The sequence below is a fragment of the Pogona vitticeps genome, chromosome 2, assembly GCF_051106095.1.
Source record: "Pogona vitticeps strain Pit_001003342236 chromosome 2, PviZW2.1, whole genome shotgun sequence".
NCBI lineage: Eukaryota > Metazoa > Chordata > Lepidosauria > Squamata > Agamidae > Pogona > Pogona vitticeps.
In genome coordinates, this window is record NC_135784.1 from 290,226,890 (window position 1) to 290,244,027 (window position 17,138).

The 17,138-nt window shown below is 42.0% G+C and overlaps 1 protein-coding gene across 5 annotated transcripts in view; it reads right to left on the minus strand.

The window, feature by feature from the left end:
- Positions 1-1,186: 1,186 nt before the first annotated feature.
- NNT (nicotinamide nucleotide transhydrogenase) overlaps positions 1,187-17,138 on the minus strand; it is a 67,899-nt gene continuing 51,947 nt past the window's right edge. For all 5 annotated transcript variants that reach the window (XM_072992781.2, XM_072992782.2, XM_078384445.1 and 2 more), the window contains 3 exons: positions 11,409-11,527; positions 10,741-10,856; positions 1,187-3,732 (listed from right to left, as the gene is read on the minus strand). In XM_072992781.2, the coding sequence (XP_072848882.2) occupies positions 3,583-3,732; positions 10,741-10,856; positions 11,409-11,527 (385 nt within the window). In that variant the 3' untranslated portion in view covers positions 1,187-3,582. The remainder of the gene's footprint in view (positions 3,733-10,740; positions 10,857-11,408; positions 11,528-17,138) is intronic.

Below are 17,138 nucleotides of genomic sequence, written 5' to 3' on the forward strand. Positions count from 1 at the left end.
GCCCACCACTCCTCTTCACACTGCTGCCTCCAAATATAATTACTGCTCAAGAAGGACAAATGTTTCTTTTAAAAATAAAACTGGTTTATTGGTTCACAAAATAAAATAAGTAAGTCACAGGAAGATAATCACGATGTAAATCACTGTTTCTTATTTAATCAAACACAGACTTTCCTCACTGACTACTCAGGCTCACAGGCCTTTAAACCAGCTATCTCAAGCTCATCCTTATCCAGTCCTTATCTGTTCCTTATCACTTCACACCCCCTTATATAATTCAGCTCCTCCTCCTTCATCACCACCCTCCGTCACCCCATTGGCTGATGACCCACTGCCCAGCTGTGACGGACAGGTGAGGTCAGGGCTGCCTGTTACATTACCTCCCCCCTTAATAAGTTGTTTCATGGGGGAAAAGCTAAAGTGCTTTCCTCTCATGAACACGGAGCAAAACAACAATACACAATATCAATAAAACAACATTACATTTATCAAACAATTGCATAAATATTAACTAAACATCTTATCTGCCTAGAGTGGTCTTTTAGATCAGATGGGTGGGGTATAAATCAAATAAATAAATAAAAATAAATAAAAAATTTAACTTTACAGCCCTATTAACTCTCTGTTCCATTCTGTTCTTACAGATCTCTAACTCACTTAGTTCACTCTTAAGTTTCACATTGTCTCTCATTCACAGAGTCTCTCCTCATACTCCATACACCAGCCTTTATATCCAGCCTCCTCCCCCCTTGGCTCCGCCTTCCATCCTCTCATTGGCTCCTTTTCCACTATTCAGCTGTGACGGGCAAGTGAGGGCAGGGCTGTTCACTACAGCCACTACTTAACATTTCCCACAAAGTCTTGCAATGTGACTAGTGTGCAGTGGGAAATACAAAATTCTGGCTGGTAAGTGATTGCTACCTCCACAAGGTAACCCCATGGCTAGAAGGAAGAGAATTCTGATGGCAGGCGAGGATGACTCTAGGAAGGTTTTTCCTAAGGGCCTTTTCACATTACAGGTGTTCAAGTTTTTAAAAACTTCCATGGACTAGGACTCAGGAGAACAGGGTTTGAATCACCAGTTGGCCGTGGAAACTCACTTACCTGAAAGCCCTCTTAGGATTACTGTAAGTCAGTTCTGACCTGACAGCACAGAACGAACGAACGAACAAACACGCAAACACAGTTGTTTCCCAGCAATCTTACATTCCTTTTTTATTTTTATTTTTATTTTTTTGAGAACAGCACATTTCAAGAATTCTATAGAACCCTTGGTCTTTTGTTCACTTGATTATTTTTATTTCTATTTTTTAAATAATTTTTTCATGTTCCATAATATAAACACAACTCTACCATTAACGATGCTTCTTCTGGTCCACATACCAATTGCTTGTATATCCAAATTAACAAAAATAAAATAAAATAAAAAATGCTATTTTAAATAAGGAGCACAGTACAGCTTTAAGGCAGCAGCATTAAACATTCCAAGGCTAAATCTGCTGATGTAATTCTTCTTAACCAGGTTAACATGCAGGTTGCACTGAAAAGGTATGGTTCCAACACAAGGAAGATAAGGATACTGACAGGTCCCACTAAAGCTAAAATATAGCTGCCCGAAAATTTCTGCATCAGAATCTTGTGGCTCAGGTGTTCTAACGGAACACTATACTACTGTTCAAAAGAACCTTATTATGCAATTTTAAGAGGTTAGGTAAAGTTAAAGGTTCCCCTTGACATTTAGTCCAGTCGTGTCTGACTCTAGGGAGTGGTGCTCACCCCATCTCCAAGCCATAGAGCCAGCGTTTGTCTGTAGACAGTTTCGGTGGCCATGTGGCCAGTGATTGGACACGGAACGCCTTTACCTTCCCACCATGATGGTACCTATTTATCTACTCGCATTTACATGCTTTCGAACGGCTAGGTTTGGCAGGTGCTGGGACAAGCGAAGGGAGCTCACTCCATCACAATGATTCGAGCGTGGATTCAATCTTATGATTGCTGGTCTTCTGACCTTGCAGCACAGAAGCTTCCGCGGTTTAACCCACAGTGCCACCATGTCCCACTTTAAGAGATTAACTTTCTTTAAAACCACCAAGCACAATCCATCTGTGTATGTTTTCTGCACATCCCAATAAAATAAAAGCACCCAAACCATTGGTTCAGTGGGGGTAAAGAAACTCATAGCTGGATTCAGCCTGCTGTCATCTCTTGATGTTCAATGTATGAGACCCTCATTGTATAAAAACAGGAGGTAGCTAATGAACATGATCTTCATCTGCTATTAAATTAGGTAACAATAAACACAATGGTAAAAATCAGGATTTATAAACAGTCAAGTTGGACAAAGTTTAACTCACTTCATAGTAGTCTGTCTTGCCCAGATGTTAAGGTTTCCTAACACAAGTACAGCTATTTATTTTGCCTCTATCACCACAGACAGTTGCTACATCATTATGCAAACATGACAAATGCATTTTATTAGTCAAACATTTGAGTTCTGTTCAACTGCACCAAACATAATCAAGGCTGCACTGGAAAGCATTAAAGAAAGACTATTTACCATTAAACTGTAGTTAAAATAGTTTAGTTAATTAAATTAAATGGAAGACTGATTATCAGAATCTCTGGTGGTTGTTTCCCCCACCCCGTTAAAGCTTACTGGATTTCCATACTTGCTTGAGTACTTTATTATTTTTAAGAAAAGACATTCCACATGGTCTGGAACAGCATCTCTTTTTCCAGCATTTGAATTCTGTTGGGCCAGAAACTGCTCATTCCCAGCATCTCAAATATGTTGATTACAAATGCATCAAAATCCATTTCAGAAATAGGATATACAAAAAATCCACCTAAAGGGCCACAAAGCCAGTCAAAATTTAAAGTATCTGGTTAGGATTCTGAATAAGTGATCTGAATAAGGATTCTAATAAATGATCAGACAAATTCCGAATGCACCTGGATCCTATCAGCAAACTCTAAAGCCCAAGATTTTAAAATGACAGCACCTCCCTGCTTTTTTTTTAAATGCAAGTTTCCCTTATTTTCACATCAAACCAAAAGGACAATTCCCTCCAAATTCCTGAGTGTTACTGTATTACACATTTAGCTACTGAGGGCAATCTTCTAAAAATGTACAGTTTCAAAAATAGGTTTCCCAGATTCCATTCCCACCCGTCCCAAGCGAGTTCATTTCCAAGTCTGTTTTTCTTCTTATATCTGTACACAAATGTTTACAGCAGTACTGCCCCACCTCAAGTGCCGGTTACCTGCAGTCATCCCACTCTGGTTTGTCTCCTTACCAGAGGAAAAAGGTGCTTGTATGTGTAAATGCTTGCTTGCCTACCTCTGTGTAAGTGTGTGTGAATACTCACTTTACCCCGTCTGTGCCCACTATTGATTGCTGTGCCCCACCAACATAATGGTCAGCAGCCACCGCTGGTTCAGTATGTTTCTGGACTCTAATGATTCTCCCTCGACCTTCATTTTGGAAACACCTTCTAACCCTTGACATTTTACACTGATGAATATAAGACTTTAAGAGAACATTGTACTGGCCAAAGGGTAGCTTTTAACAAAAGGTGTTTAGTTCTGATGGGACTCTCTCACTTTCGACTGCAAGGCATCACAGGTCTTCTTTGCATCACCAAGCAGCATGGCTGTATTGGGTTTGTAGAAGATGGGGTTGTCCACAGCTGCATATCCAACACCTAGGGATCTCTTCATAACAATGACCTGAAACGAGGAACTTCTTTTAGACACAGCAGAAATATAAGTGTTCAATATCAAACCAATCAACTGTTCACAAAATAACTGTTGTTTTACACAGTTGCCTTCATTGAAAAATTTGCTTCAATCCATATTAACTTCAATCCTTACTGCTCCAGATATTTTAAAGTAAGAACAACAATACTCTATTACAAGGTAAAGGTAAAGGTTCCCCTTGACAATTTTTTTGTCTAGTCGTGTTCGACTCTAAGGGGCGGTGCTCATCCAAGCCATAGAGCCAGCGTTTTGTTCGAAGACAATCTTCCGTGGTCACATGGCCAGTGCGACTTAGACACAGCACACTGTTACCTTCCCACCGAAGTGGTCCCTATTTATCTACTTGCATTTGCATGCTTTCGAACTGCTAGGAGCTGGGACAAGGGACAAGCAACAGGCACTCACTCCGTCACGTGGATTCGATCTTACGACTGCTTGGTCTTCTGACCCTGCAGCACAAGCTTCTGCGGTTTAGCCTGCAGCGCCACCACGTCCCTGTTACAAAGGCTACCACAATTCCCTAACTTTATTTGAAAATCACAACCATACATTGAGCACACCCTATGGCTAGTGTGAAGTTCAAGAGCGTTTACACAAGGTCACCATTCCTCTCTTGTGTTTTCCCAGTAGACCTAATCAAAATGGACACATGTTCTTTGCCCCTTTCAGACATTCCAATGTGGGGGACTAGAATTACACACACAAAGACTGGGAGCAGGAAAAAAAAGGCTATTCATGGGTTCAAACTGAAAGCACATAGGGCTCAAATACTTGTGGGATGGAGGCATGCACTTAAGGCCACCCTACACCTCACCACACATGAAAGTCCTGTAGAATTCTGCATGTTCTTTACTTTACTTTACTTTATTTGGACTTATACCCCGCCCCTCTAGACAAAGTCTACTCAGGGCGGCTTACATAAGAGATAAAATACAATAAAATAAAATAACATAACATCGATAATAATAAAAACCATATGCCGTAAATGCATGACACACTCAGTTTCATGTAGCTACAAAGCCTATGCAGACCTTCACGCTGAAACACATTAAGATTGGTAGGATCCCCAGGTGGGATGGAAATGGGATAAGCAATCTTATCTCCACCTTCTACATCACTACTCTCTGAACCCTACATGCCTTCAAGCTGAACGCCTGAATAGTGTTAAGGTTTGTCAATGTTCCGAGATGGGATTTGGTATACGTTAGCTTTTTTTAAAAAAAGTGGAAAAGGGTTTTTCTCTTCAAAATAGCCTCACAACAGTCCCTAAAAATTGTAACACTCTATGTATTTTTTTACTGCTATAAAACCTCATGGGTGACAAAACCATGAATGCAATGTTACTTTTGTTCTGGGAGTAACAGTGGTTAACATTGCTAAGAAAGACACTGATGGTTATAGTAGTGGAAAGCAGCCATATCTTACTACATAATGGCAATGGGCAGCAGAAATGTAAGGTCTTCTTGTCTGTGAAAGTTCAGATTAAGATATAGCAGTTAATCTTTAATGCGCCACAACGTTTTTGTCTTTTTTTCCTTTCATTTTTGCCTGATATGCTAGCACAGACTAACACTATCTCTTGTAAAACTACTGATTTGAAGTAGTGAAGGATAATATTGTTACATACAGCACTGATGCTACCTGTCTGTCATGGGTTTGGAGGGAAAGTTCCATCCTATGGGGAGTGGAAGGCGGGACATCAGGAGGAGGGGCTGTACTGTATAAATATGTGAGGCGTGTGTGGAGAGTTTAGAAGAGACGCTGAGAGACACTGGGTTGTGACGAAGCAGCAGCTGGGAAGAAGAAGCTGTTGTGGGAGTCTGTGTGTCAGACAGGGTACTACTGTGTGTCAGAGTACCAACCTGATAGGTTCAGGTGTCTGTTGGTTAGCCAGAACTGATAGGTTCAGGGTCTGTGCTTCAAGTTAAGGGTTCTGTGTGAACCAAACTGTATGCTTGTATGAGTGAGAATAAGCCACGTTACTTTATCCTATTCACCTGATTGTTTATTTTTCCCTGTGTGTATTTAAAATAAACCTTATTCTTTTTATTGTTTAAAAATCCATCCCTGGTCTGTGTGACTTCTTAAAGGGAATGGTTGGTGGCAGCTTAGTGTAAAAGTGTGGCAGGTCCCAGTAGGTCTGGGTTTGTCACATTGATTGGTGTCCAGCGTGTGGGATACGACTGGTCCAGTTGTCCAGTGGTCCAGCAAAGCCTTGGCAAGTGTGCCCAGAGCAAGGGGGGTCTAGTCAGGGACAGTCTGAGGCGCGTAGGTAATCTTCTAGGTGTACCTCACGGGGAGGTGCGCTAGTAGAAGAACGTGCCAACTGGGGAGACTTAGATTAAGGTGCTCTGAGGCAACCTAGTTTTGGCGGGAAAAAACTGAGGCAAAACTGCGTAGCAACAGTGAGCTAGCTTGCCAGCTGAGAGGCCCAGCAGAGGGGGGTAGGCTCTGACTCGATACTGTTGCAAGTAGTGCTGAAGAACAGCAGCAATCTCTAGGGAAAGCTGGTTCTGAGGCAAGAGGAAAAAAGTGGTCGTTTTATTTTGAGGCTTGACTTTTTAAAGCAGCCTGTTCTGAGGGGGGATTATGCCCTTGACTCGAAGCCAGATGGCCGAAATGAGTGAAGTGAAAGACCCCCAGATTGATCAAGGTTCTGAGGATGAATTTGGCTCAGTGCAAGGTGACAGCACAGGAGAGCAGAACCCAGAACTTAGAAAATTGCTCATAGTCCAACAGCATGAACTGAGGATGAGGCAATTTGAAGTGGAGGAAAGGGAAAGGGAAAGGCAGAGGCAATTTGAAATAGAGAGATTGGAAAGAGAAGAAAGATTAGAGAGAGAAAGAATGGCGTTTGAATTAAGAAAACTGGAAATGATGAACCAGAACAATAATAACAATAGGGATTCTGAGGGAGGCCAACTGTCTAAAGCTGACCTGAAGAAATTCCCTGTGTACCACAAGGGAGATTGTCCTGAGGTGTTCTTTTCCTTAGTGGAAAGAGCGTTTGTGGACTTCTCAGTGAGGGAAACTGAGAAGATGACCATCATGCGATCTTTAATCAGTGGTAGCCTGGCTGAGGTTTATGCCGAGATGCCTGAGGAACTGATGAAAGATTTTGCAGAGTTTAAAAAACTGGTGTTTGCCAGACATGGGATAAATGCGGAGCAGCTGAGACAAAGATTTAGGTCCCTCACCAAGAAACCAGAACAGACTTTTACCCAAGTGGGGGCCCAATTGGTGAGGCTGCTTGAGAAATGGCTATCGCAGGAGGGGACAGAGACCTATGAGCAGCTTAAAGACTTGATAGCACTGGAACAGTTCTATTCAGTCCTGCATGGGGAATTGAAATTCCAGGTGAGGGAAAGGAAACCAAAATCTGTGGGGGAAGCTGCCGAGATCGCAGATTTTATTTCCCAAATAAGAAAGCCCTTGGGTGAGGGGAAATCTGTAGGTAAACCCAAAGAAACCTACAGCAAGTACTCTCAGGGACCAGGGAAAAGCCAGCAAGGGGGAGGGGCCCATGGTGAAGGGAAGCCCTCAGACATGAAAGTAAGACCTCAGATTTTGGAGGGAAAACCAAAACAAGATGAGAGAGAATCAAAATACACCAGAAAATGTTATTTCTGTCAGGGAAAGGGTCATCTAATCTCAGAGTGTGAGAAATTAAAGCAGCTAAAAGGAATGGTGCCTCAGAATTCTAGTGGGACCAAGCCAAAAGCTGTGTTCTGTGTCCAGAAAGAGCAAAGCTCAGTGTCACTGAGGGAGCCTGTTGCCATGGCTACTCAGTCTGGAACAGCTACCTCTGCTGATCAGGCTGAGGAAAATGGTCCTCTTGTGGAAGTAAAGCGCTGCTTGCTGGTGAAAACAGATTCTCAGTTGTTTGAGACAGCAGGGGTGGACGTAGGAATACTTGACCGTCAGTATAGGGGGCTGCGGGACACTTGTTCCCAGGTAACCCTGTGCCATCCAGATATTATTCCTAGGGAGTTTATAATCCCAAATGAGAGCATAAAGGTGGCAGGGATTGAGGGGCAGGTAATCTCTCTGCCAGTAGCAGAGGTACCTGTCAACTTTCAAGGCTGGAGGGGAGATTGGCGGCTAGCGATTTCATCGACTCTGCCAGCAGCCGTGCTCGTGGGAAATGACCTGGCTGAACATGTGAAACGGGTGCTAGTGATTACACGCTCACAAGCCACCACAGGGACAGTTCAGGGGGGTAATGATGAGCCAGAGACAGAAGCAGAGGGGAGTTCAGAAGCTGTGGTGGAAACCTTAACCACAGACAGCAGATTTGGACAGGAGCAAAAGGCAGACGCCACTCTCCAAAAGTGTTTTGAACAGGTGACTGATGCCCAGCTAACACCTGAAACCCCAGTGAGATTTCTGGAGAAAAAGGGGATTTTATATAGAGAAACCCTGAGGAATATCTCAAAAGGGGGAGATGGGATCAGAAGTCAGCTGGTGGTACCTGAAAAGTATCGCCCCATGATCTTACAAAGGGGGCACTCTGACATGTTTGCTGCACACTTAGGGGTGAACAAAACACAGCAGAGAATCACACAGAATTTTTACTGGCCTGACATAGGGAAGCAGATCAGGGAGTTCTGTAAACAATGTGATGTGTGTCAAAGGCAGGGGAATAACCGTGACAGGACCAAAGCAAAGTTGTGCCCTTTGCCTGTGATTGACACTCCGTTCAAATGCATAGGGGTGGATATTGTGGGACCTTTGCCCAAGGCCACAAAGAGGGGGAACAGGTTCATTCTAACCATTGTGGACCATGCCACAAGGTATCCTGAAGCCATACCCTTGACTAACATTGAAACTAACACAGTGGCCGATGCTTTGGTGGGGTATATGTCCAGGATGGGATTTGCCTCAGAGATAATCACAGATTTGGGCGCATCATTCACATCAAAGCTCATGAAACGCTTATGGCAAATCTGTGGAATTAAGCACAAGGAAACCACTGCCTATCATCCGGAAAGTAATGGGTTAACTGAGAAGTTCAATGGGACTCTAATGCGCATGATTAGGGCTTACTTGGCAGAGAATCCAAACAATTGGGACCAGAAGCTGCAATCCCTTTTGTTTGCTTATCGATCAGTGCCACAAGCCAGTACCGGGTTCAGTCCGTTTGAACTTTTATTTGGGAGAAGGGTGAAAGGGCCCCTTGATTTGATCAAACAACATTGGGAGCAGATCACCCAGGATGACCCACGAGACGTTGTGACATATATAGACTCTTTAAGGATTGACCTAAAGAGAAACCTAGAGCTAGCAGCAGAGACCCTGCAAGCTCAAAAGGTCAGAAAGAAAGCTTGGGATGACCAGGAAGGCAGGGAGAGGCGCTTTAATCCAGGGGAGGAAGTGCTTTGGCCTAGGCTCTGCAAAGAGAACAAACTGCAGCTGGGTAGCCCAGAAATAAAATACTTGGGTCACATGGTAGGGGGAGGAGTGATAAAACCCCTGGAGGCCAAAATAGAAGCTGTTCGTGATTGGCCTAGACCCAACACCAAGAAAAAAGTCAAATCATTTCTTGGGTTGGTGGGCTACTACAGAAAGTTCATCCCGAGGTTTAGCGAGATTGCGGCTCCGCTGACCGATCTGACGAGGAAGACGGCTGATGACCGCATCCCGTGGACCAGCGACTGTGAGGCGGCGTTCCAGAGATTGAAGGAGGCGTTAATCAACTATCCTGTCCTGCGTGCTCCAGACTTCGACCGGGAGTTCATAATCTACACCGATGCGTCTAACAGCGGGGTAGGAGCAGTTCTGTGCCAGGAGGATGAGAATGGTGACCAGCATCCAGTGTCCTACCTGAGTAGGAAACTTCAAAAAGGTGAGAGACATTTGGCAACCGTGGAGAAGGAGTGTTTGGCCATAGTCTACGCGATCCAGAAGGCCAAGCCTTACATCTGGGGAAGACATTTTATTCTGTGCACTGACCATTCACCATTGCAATGGTTAAAGACAATGAAAACCCACAATAGCAAACTTATGAGGTGGGCTTTAAACCTACAGGACTATGACTTTGAAGTGAAGGTGGTCAGAGGGTCAGTGAACTGTGTTGCTGACGCCTTATCAAGAAGACCTGAAGAATGAAGACGGCGAAAGAACATGGACTATGTGTATATAATGATGACAAGGTTAAATGTACATGGTTTTTCTGAATTTGGTTTGTATGAATAAAGGTAAATGGATGTATTGTATATGGTAAATGTTTAAATGCCTATTTGCTATGGTTTAACTTAGAATGTAAGTATGAGTAAGTATAATATGGTATGTATAACTGTTGTTGTATATTTTATCCAGGTTGTTTTTTGGTGAAAAGCACGTTAGCTTTCCCCCTACAAAACAACTTATAAAGAGGGGAGGTGTTACATACAGCACTGATGCTACCTGTCTGTCATGGGTTTGGAGGGAAAGTTCCATCCTATGGGGAGTGGAAGGCGGGACATCAGGAGGAGGGGCTGTACTGTATAAATATGTGAGGCGTGTGTGGAGAGTTTAGAAGAGACGCTGAGAGACACTGGGTTGTGACGAAGCAGCAGCTGGGAAGAAGAAGCTGTTGTGGGAGTCTGTGTGTCAGACAGGGTACTACTGTGTGTCAGAGTACCAACCTGATAGGTTCAGGTGTCTGTTGGTTAGCCAGAACTGATAGGTTCAGGGTCTGTGCTTCAAGTTAAGGGTTCTGTGTGAACCAAACTGTATGCTTGTATGAGTGAGAATAAGCCACGTTACTTTATCCTATTCACCTGATTGTTTATTTTTCCCTGTGTGTATTTAAAATAAACCTTATTCTTTTTATTGTTTAAAAATCCATCCCTGGTCTGTGTGACTTCTTAAAGGGAATGGTTGGTGGCAGCTTAGTGTAAAAGTGTGGCAGGTCCCAGTAGGTCTGGGTTTGTCACAAATATTATAGGACATTCCTCTTCTAAGCATTTCTGAAATGTACTACTTTTTTTCACCCACCTGCTTTGCCTTCCACACTTCTAGAACTGGCATTCCTGCGATGATAGAGTTTGGATCTTCCTGGGCAGCTGAATTAACTGTGTCATTAGCTCCAATAACAAGAACTAAATCAGTTTCTGTGGGGGAGAAATATGTATAAGGAAAAGGACACCACACAAAGACACAAACAGTTATGAAACAATCATGAAAATGCAACTGCTAGCAGCACTGTGTTTTACAATAGTATGGAAACACACTGAACTGAATGCCCAAATTTTAACAGGAGCTATGAGCTGACCTAGATGACCTTCCCTAAACCATTTCTCAGATATAGTTAGGAAAGTTTGTTCGTGTCATTTTTTACTCTAGCTTTTCTCCTTAAGAAGTACCAAAGGTGGCTTACATCAGTGAAAGACAATGTTTAAAAGCTTTTTATATATTTAAAACCTTTTTAAATAGTGCCTTTTACAATACAACTTATAAAAAAGGAAAAATAATAACATCAAATTACAAGGCACACATTCAGCAAAGAAATGAGTTTTAATTATATGCTTAAGAAGAACTGGAATTCTTTAGGTGGCCAACTGCAATATTACATTTTTTTACTCAAATTCCAGCAGTGCTTATTCACTCCTGAAAAGACCAAGCACCCTAAAGCAAACACAGAGCAGGGCATCCATCTCTCTCACCTGGAAAGTCTTCATTGATCTCATCCATTTCTAGGACAATATCATATGGTACACCAGCTTCTGCAAGCAATACATTTAGCTGTCCAGGCATACGGCCAGCTACAGGATGAATACCAAACCTGAGTATGGTGAGAGAAAGAGGTGGTGAAATCACATATGTGCTACACCTGAAACATCAAAAACAGTTCCGCTTCTGCCTTTTGTAATCAACCCACCAAAACTTTGACAAAATAACCTTACATTTTAGAGAGAGAGTAATTTGCCCAGCACATCACAGTCAAGCAGCAATTTGAACCCAGGATTTCAAAATTCCAGTTTTCCTCTGAATAAGTACAGTGGTGCCTCGCAGAACGATTGCTTCATACAACGATGAATTCACACAGCGATGGGGTTTTTTGAGGAATTTCCCCCATCGTTTAACGATGTTCTCTATGGGGGAATTTCACTTAAAGATGTCCCTTTTTGCTCATTTAAAAGTGTCTTAAAATGTTTGAAACCTGTTTTAAATGCTTGGATTCCATAGTGCACCTTGTGAAACATGTGCAAACTTAATTTGGTTTTGTTCTGAGTCTTCATTAATTTTTGATGATTTTTTTATTTTCCCCATTTAAATCAATTGAATGGACAGTTCAATTCATTTAAATAGGGAAAACAAAAAAATCACCAAAAATTAAGGACGACTCAGAACAACACCAAATTAAGTTTGCATAGGGTTCAGGAGGTGGGCTAACAATTGCAAGCATTTAAAACCTGTTCCAAACATTGTAAGACACTTAAAAATGAGCGAAAAGGGACATCGGAAAAGACTTCAAAAGCACTGAAGCCGGCTTCAGTGCTTTTGAAGCTCTTCCGTTTTCGCTCATTTTTAAGGGTCTTACAATGTTTGGAACAGGTTTTAAATGCTTGCAATCGTTAGACGGATTGGACGGAAAGTTCAATACATTCCAATGAGAGAAAATTCAAAAAATCACTAAAAATTAAGGACGACTCTGAACAACATCAAATTAAGTTTGCATAGGTTTCAGGAGGTGGACTAACCATTGCAATCATTTAAAACAGTGTCCAAACATTGTAAGACACTTTTACAGGAGCGAAAAAGGACTTCGCAAAGGCATTGAAATGTATTGAGTCGGCTTCAATACATTCCAATATAGGAAACATTGTTTCACTCAATGATGTTTCCTATGGGGATTTTCACTGAACGATGGCAGTCTGTTCCAATTGGAACGGATTAACCAGTTTTCAATTCATTCCTATGGAAAATGGTGTTTCACAGAACGATGTTTCACACAACGTTGATTTTTTTGGAACCAATTAACATCGTTGTGTGAGGCACCAGTGTACCTTTATTCTCCCCTGAATTTCAGAGTAATATAACTGCAATTATGATCTTTGCTGTTTCATTATCAAGTCCGTTCATAATTATTCCTGTCCCCAATTTTCATTTCTCTCATCTCTTTTCAGTATATTGGCCTAATATAACCACAAATACTTTGTGTATGTGTTACAGTGGTGCCTCGCTTGACGAGGATAGTTTGTTCTGTTGAAATCGCTGTTAAGCGAAATCCTCGTCAAGCGAAACGAAAAAGCCCATTGAAATGCATTGAAAACCAGTTCAATGCGTTCCAATGGGCTAAATACCTCAGCGTCCAGCGAAGATCCTCCATAGGGGTGGCCATTTTCAGTGCCTGTAAATCGAGGAATCCGTCCTAAATCCCAGCGGGGAGCCATTTTGCACAGCAGTTGGCCATTTTAGAGCCGCCGATCAGCTGTCTAAAAATCGTCGTCTAGCGAAAAATCAGTTCCTGAAGCAGGGAACTGATCACCTTTAAGCGATTTTTCTCTATTAGAACATCGTTTTGCGATCGCAACAACTTTGTCAAGTGGTTTTGTCGTTTAACAAGGTAATCGTTAAGCAAGGCACCACTGTACATGTTTAATCACTTCCAACTTATGTCAATCCTAAGGGGGTTTTCATGGCATATGAAATGTTCAAGGAGTGTTTTACTATTGTTACTGCCAAGCAAATTTCCATGGCCATACAAAGATCAGAACCCAAGTCTTAGTCCAACACTTAATCCACTATACAATTCTGGCTCTCTTCCATATATGTTACAGCCATTTTAGAAAGAAATAAACAAGCCAAGTAAAACAAACCAATGTGCCTTTCTAAGGTGGTTAGAGCCAGTTCAGAATTCAGCGGCAAAAAACTGTTCCATGTGTAAAATGCACTTGTTGTCAACCATGGATATCTGCTCCTTAGACCTGGCTTCAGTGGTTAGTTGTTGTTTGGAAATGTTCAGGTGGGCACCCACCAGAGGAGCAGAGGCAAGGGAAGCGGGACGCCCACAGAACAGCTGTACAGCCGAACAGCAATTCATGCCCATCTTGGACCCATTACAACACAGAATGCTGTGGGCTCATGTACTTCCCACACAGTTTATCTCTTCAAAGTGAACCATGGTCAGTCAGTATGACATCTGCACCAATGTTAACATTAACTACATTTAGTTCCAAACCAGAATTCACACCAGAAACGAGCATTTATATGCATACTCTGTTTAAACAACAGTTTAGCTGTTACACTGATGTGAATGTAAGACCGCACTGTGGTTAACTGTAGAAGGGAAAAGAAGTGACAAATTCAGAAGAGAAAAAGAGGACAAACCGCAAACCTCTGCAATAGCTTATGTCTCCTAAATATGGGTTCAGAGACTGGGAACCATTACTGTCATCTTCTTAAGCCAAAGAGTTGAGACACAGTGGATACAATGGGAAAGGAAACCTGTGCCCTTAGAAGTGCCACACAATTTCACTGTAGTTTCAGAAATGTTTATTTCTCAGTTTACCACTGAAATGGCTCTGCATCCAAAGGCTAGATATCTTATGATACAGGATAGATCACCCTACCCCAGGATACTCGTGCTTATTCCATTCTTCTAGCTTGCAGTTTCTCCAGACACAGAAAACTGCAACATGTCCCATGGAATAAAATACACGGGTTGCCATAAGGTGGCCCTGCAACTGCTTTGAAGTAAAAAATATACATGCACAGAGATTTATTCAAAAGCTCTCCTACTTCATGTGTGGTTTGCTCCTAAAAGTAGGGACCAATCAGGAGAAAGGCGGCCTACAAATAATGCAAACTAACTAAATAAATAAATATAGCAACACAGGAGGGAGATTTATTTATATATCTACTATCTGGATGGAATGCACTTTGCCAGGTTTCTTCTGAACCTGCAGTATAACCGTGCTTTGGATAACTTTCCATGTACGCAGACCTTCCATTTGCTGAGTAGGTTGTAGAAACATTTACAGTATGTGATTTTGCACTAACTTGGAAGTATCCATCTCCTTCCCTGTTTAAACAAAATCACAAGGACTAGAAACTTGAGGACGGTGGGAAAGGAGAAGAAAGGTCAAAAAGAACAAGATGCTTTTTTCTCACAAAAGCAGATCTGCCAAACTCCACACAGCCCCCAAGTACACTTTATAAAGAAATATTTGCAGCCCTAGAACAGACCAGATGGAGTATCTGATATGCAACAACAAAACAAATAGGACAAAATATTAAGAAGATTAAAGTTTCAAACAACCAGCCACTCAGTAATTCAAGCCACGAGAAACAGACCCTATTCTTTCCAGAAATGCTGAAGTGCCATTGTTTTTAGATAACCTTTTCCACCAAAGCCTGTATGAGAATCCAGGCAAGGAATAAAGTCGTACATAAGCAATATTTTTAGAAGTATAGTTCAGATTTGGATTTGATATTCTAATTATCCCTCTTAAAACACGTGTGCATGTATTTGGGCATGTGCGTGCACAAATGCACATTAATTTGCATAGCTGATTCTTACCCAGGAGAGATCTTGCCAGGAAGACTTCAAAGGTATTACTTTTTGTAACAAGTCAGAGGAGAGAGAAGAGACAGCAGGGCTAAAGCATAGACTTCTTTAGTCCAAACAATTAGGAAACACATATAAATGCAGTCTCACAATGCCTGTTCACTAAAAAATACCCTTCTGCTAGGGATAATACACCTACTATTGGTACTAGACCACAACCTTGCAACAGGTACTGAGCAGGACCCCTGCTATGAAAGCAGGGATTTGGCCTATAGATTGCTACTTGAATATGGCTAAGGGGGAAAGCATCTCATTTAGCTAAGCAGTTTCATCTTAACTGCATACAGTCATGCCCCGTTTTACGATTGCCCCGCATTACGACGAAACCGCATTACGACATTTTTTGCGATCACTTTTGTGATCGCAAAACAATGATCTGAATAGAGGTTTTTCACTTTGCAATGATTGGTTCCCTGCTTTGGGAACCGATTCTTCACAAAACGATGATTTTCGGACAGCTGATCGGCAGTTTCAAAATGGCCAACGGGTAAATAAAATGGTTCCCTGCTGTTTTCTGGGACGGATTCCTCACTGCACAGGCACCGAAAATGGCCGCCCTATGGAGGATCTTCGCTGGATGGTGAGTTTCCAGCCCATTGGAACGCATTGAAGGGGTTTAAATGGGCTTTTTATTTTCGCATTACGTTTTCATTCTACAGCGATTTCGCTGGAACGAATTAACGTCGCAATGTGAGGCACCATTGTATATTATGGCCAGAACAGGGCATAGGCTGGCTTCCGGGTCAGTCCAGTTGCCTGGACCAAGACGCAAAGAGACTGCCTTGTCAATGGTTTCAAATCTGCCTCAAGCAACTACATAAAACATGGCTGAGCAGTTGACAAAACACGAAACTGAACTCAGAAAACATACTTTTCTGGTTTGTAACTCCACTGTTCATGCTGACTGGGGGAGCCGTAATATAAAAAGGTAACTTTTCAAAAGCTATGCTACCTATGTTAGTTATAGTTTCCTATCATTAGGATCTGTCTGCTTCAGCCCTGATGCTCCTATATTCTAAACATCACAGCGCTCTATGTACATGTATGTCCATAAATTCTCTTGTTAATATCATACAATGAAACAAGAGAAAGTATCTTTCTAGGAAAATTGTCAGCATACTAAAAACAGAGAGATTGTATACATTAAAGTAATCAGAAGCAGAATGGTTAGCAGGGCATTTTACACAGCAAATTCATAACTCTTTCCAAGTCTCAGAAATGTTATTGAGCAAGAAGAGATAGGCATCAAACAGATGCAGCTTACTAGGATCGCTTGTGTCTCAGTAACTTTGGCAAAAACTACAAGAAGCGCTATTTGCACATGGATTATTAATTGAATTATAGCAAACAAATTCTGTGACGAGTTGGACGCTTGTGCCTCTCTTGCGCCAGCTGAATGAAAGCATATTCTTTCCAGCTTCATGTAATAAAGAACGTGGCTGCACTCCAGCTGGGCAGCCTTGTGCGTTTAAAAGTGGGGTTTCTCCACTGGGCACTGTATAATGGAAAGAAAACCTGCATGTCTACTAAATATGTGGCCAGCATGAGTAAACACAGCCAATAATAAGCAATACAAAGCGAAGATAACTGTGATTTAAGTTTCAGGATTACATACATTTTGGACAAAGCCGTTGTTATTACTATCACTCTGAAAATTATCTGACATACTTTATGCCACCTTTCCAGCCAACACGTACAGTCTGGTAGATCCTTGTTTTATTTCCCCCAGGCCATTCACTGGATGATTTTTTGGTGAGATGGATAATCTTGGGCCAACCACATTTTCAAAGTCTAACTTACCTCACAATGTTGTGAGGATAAA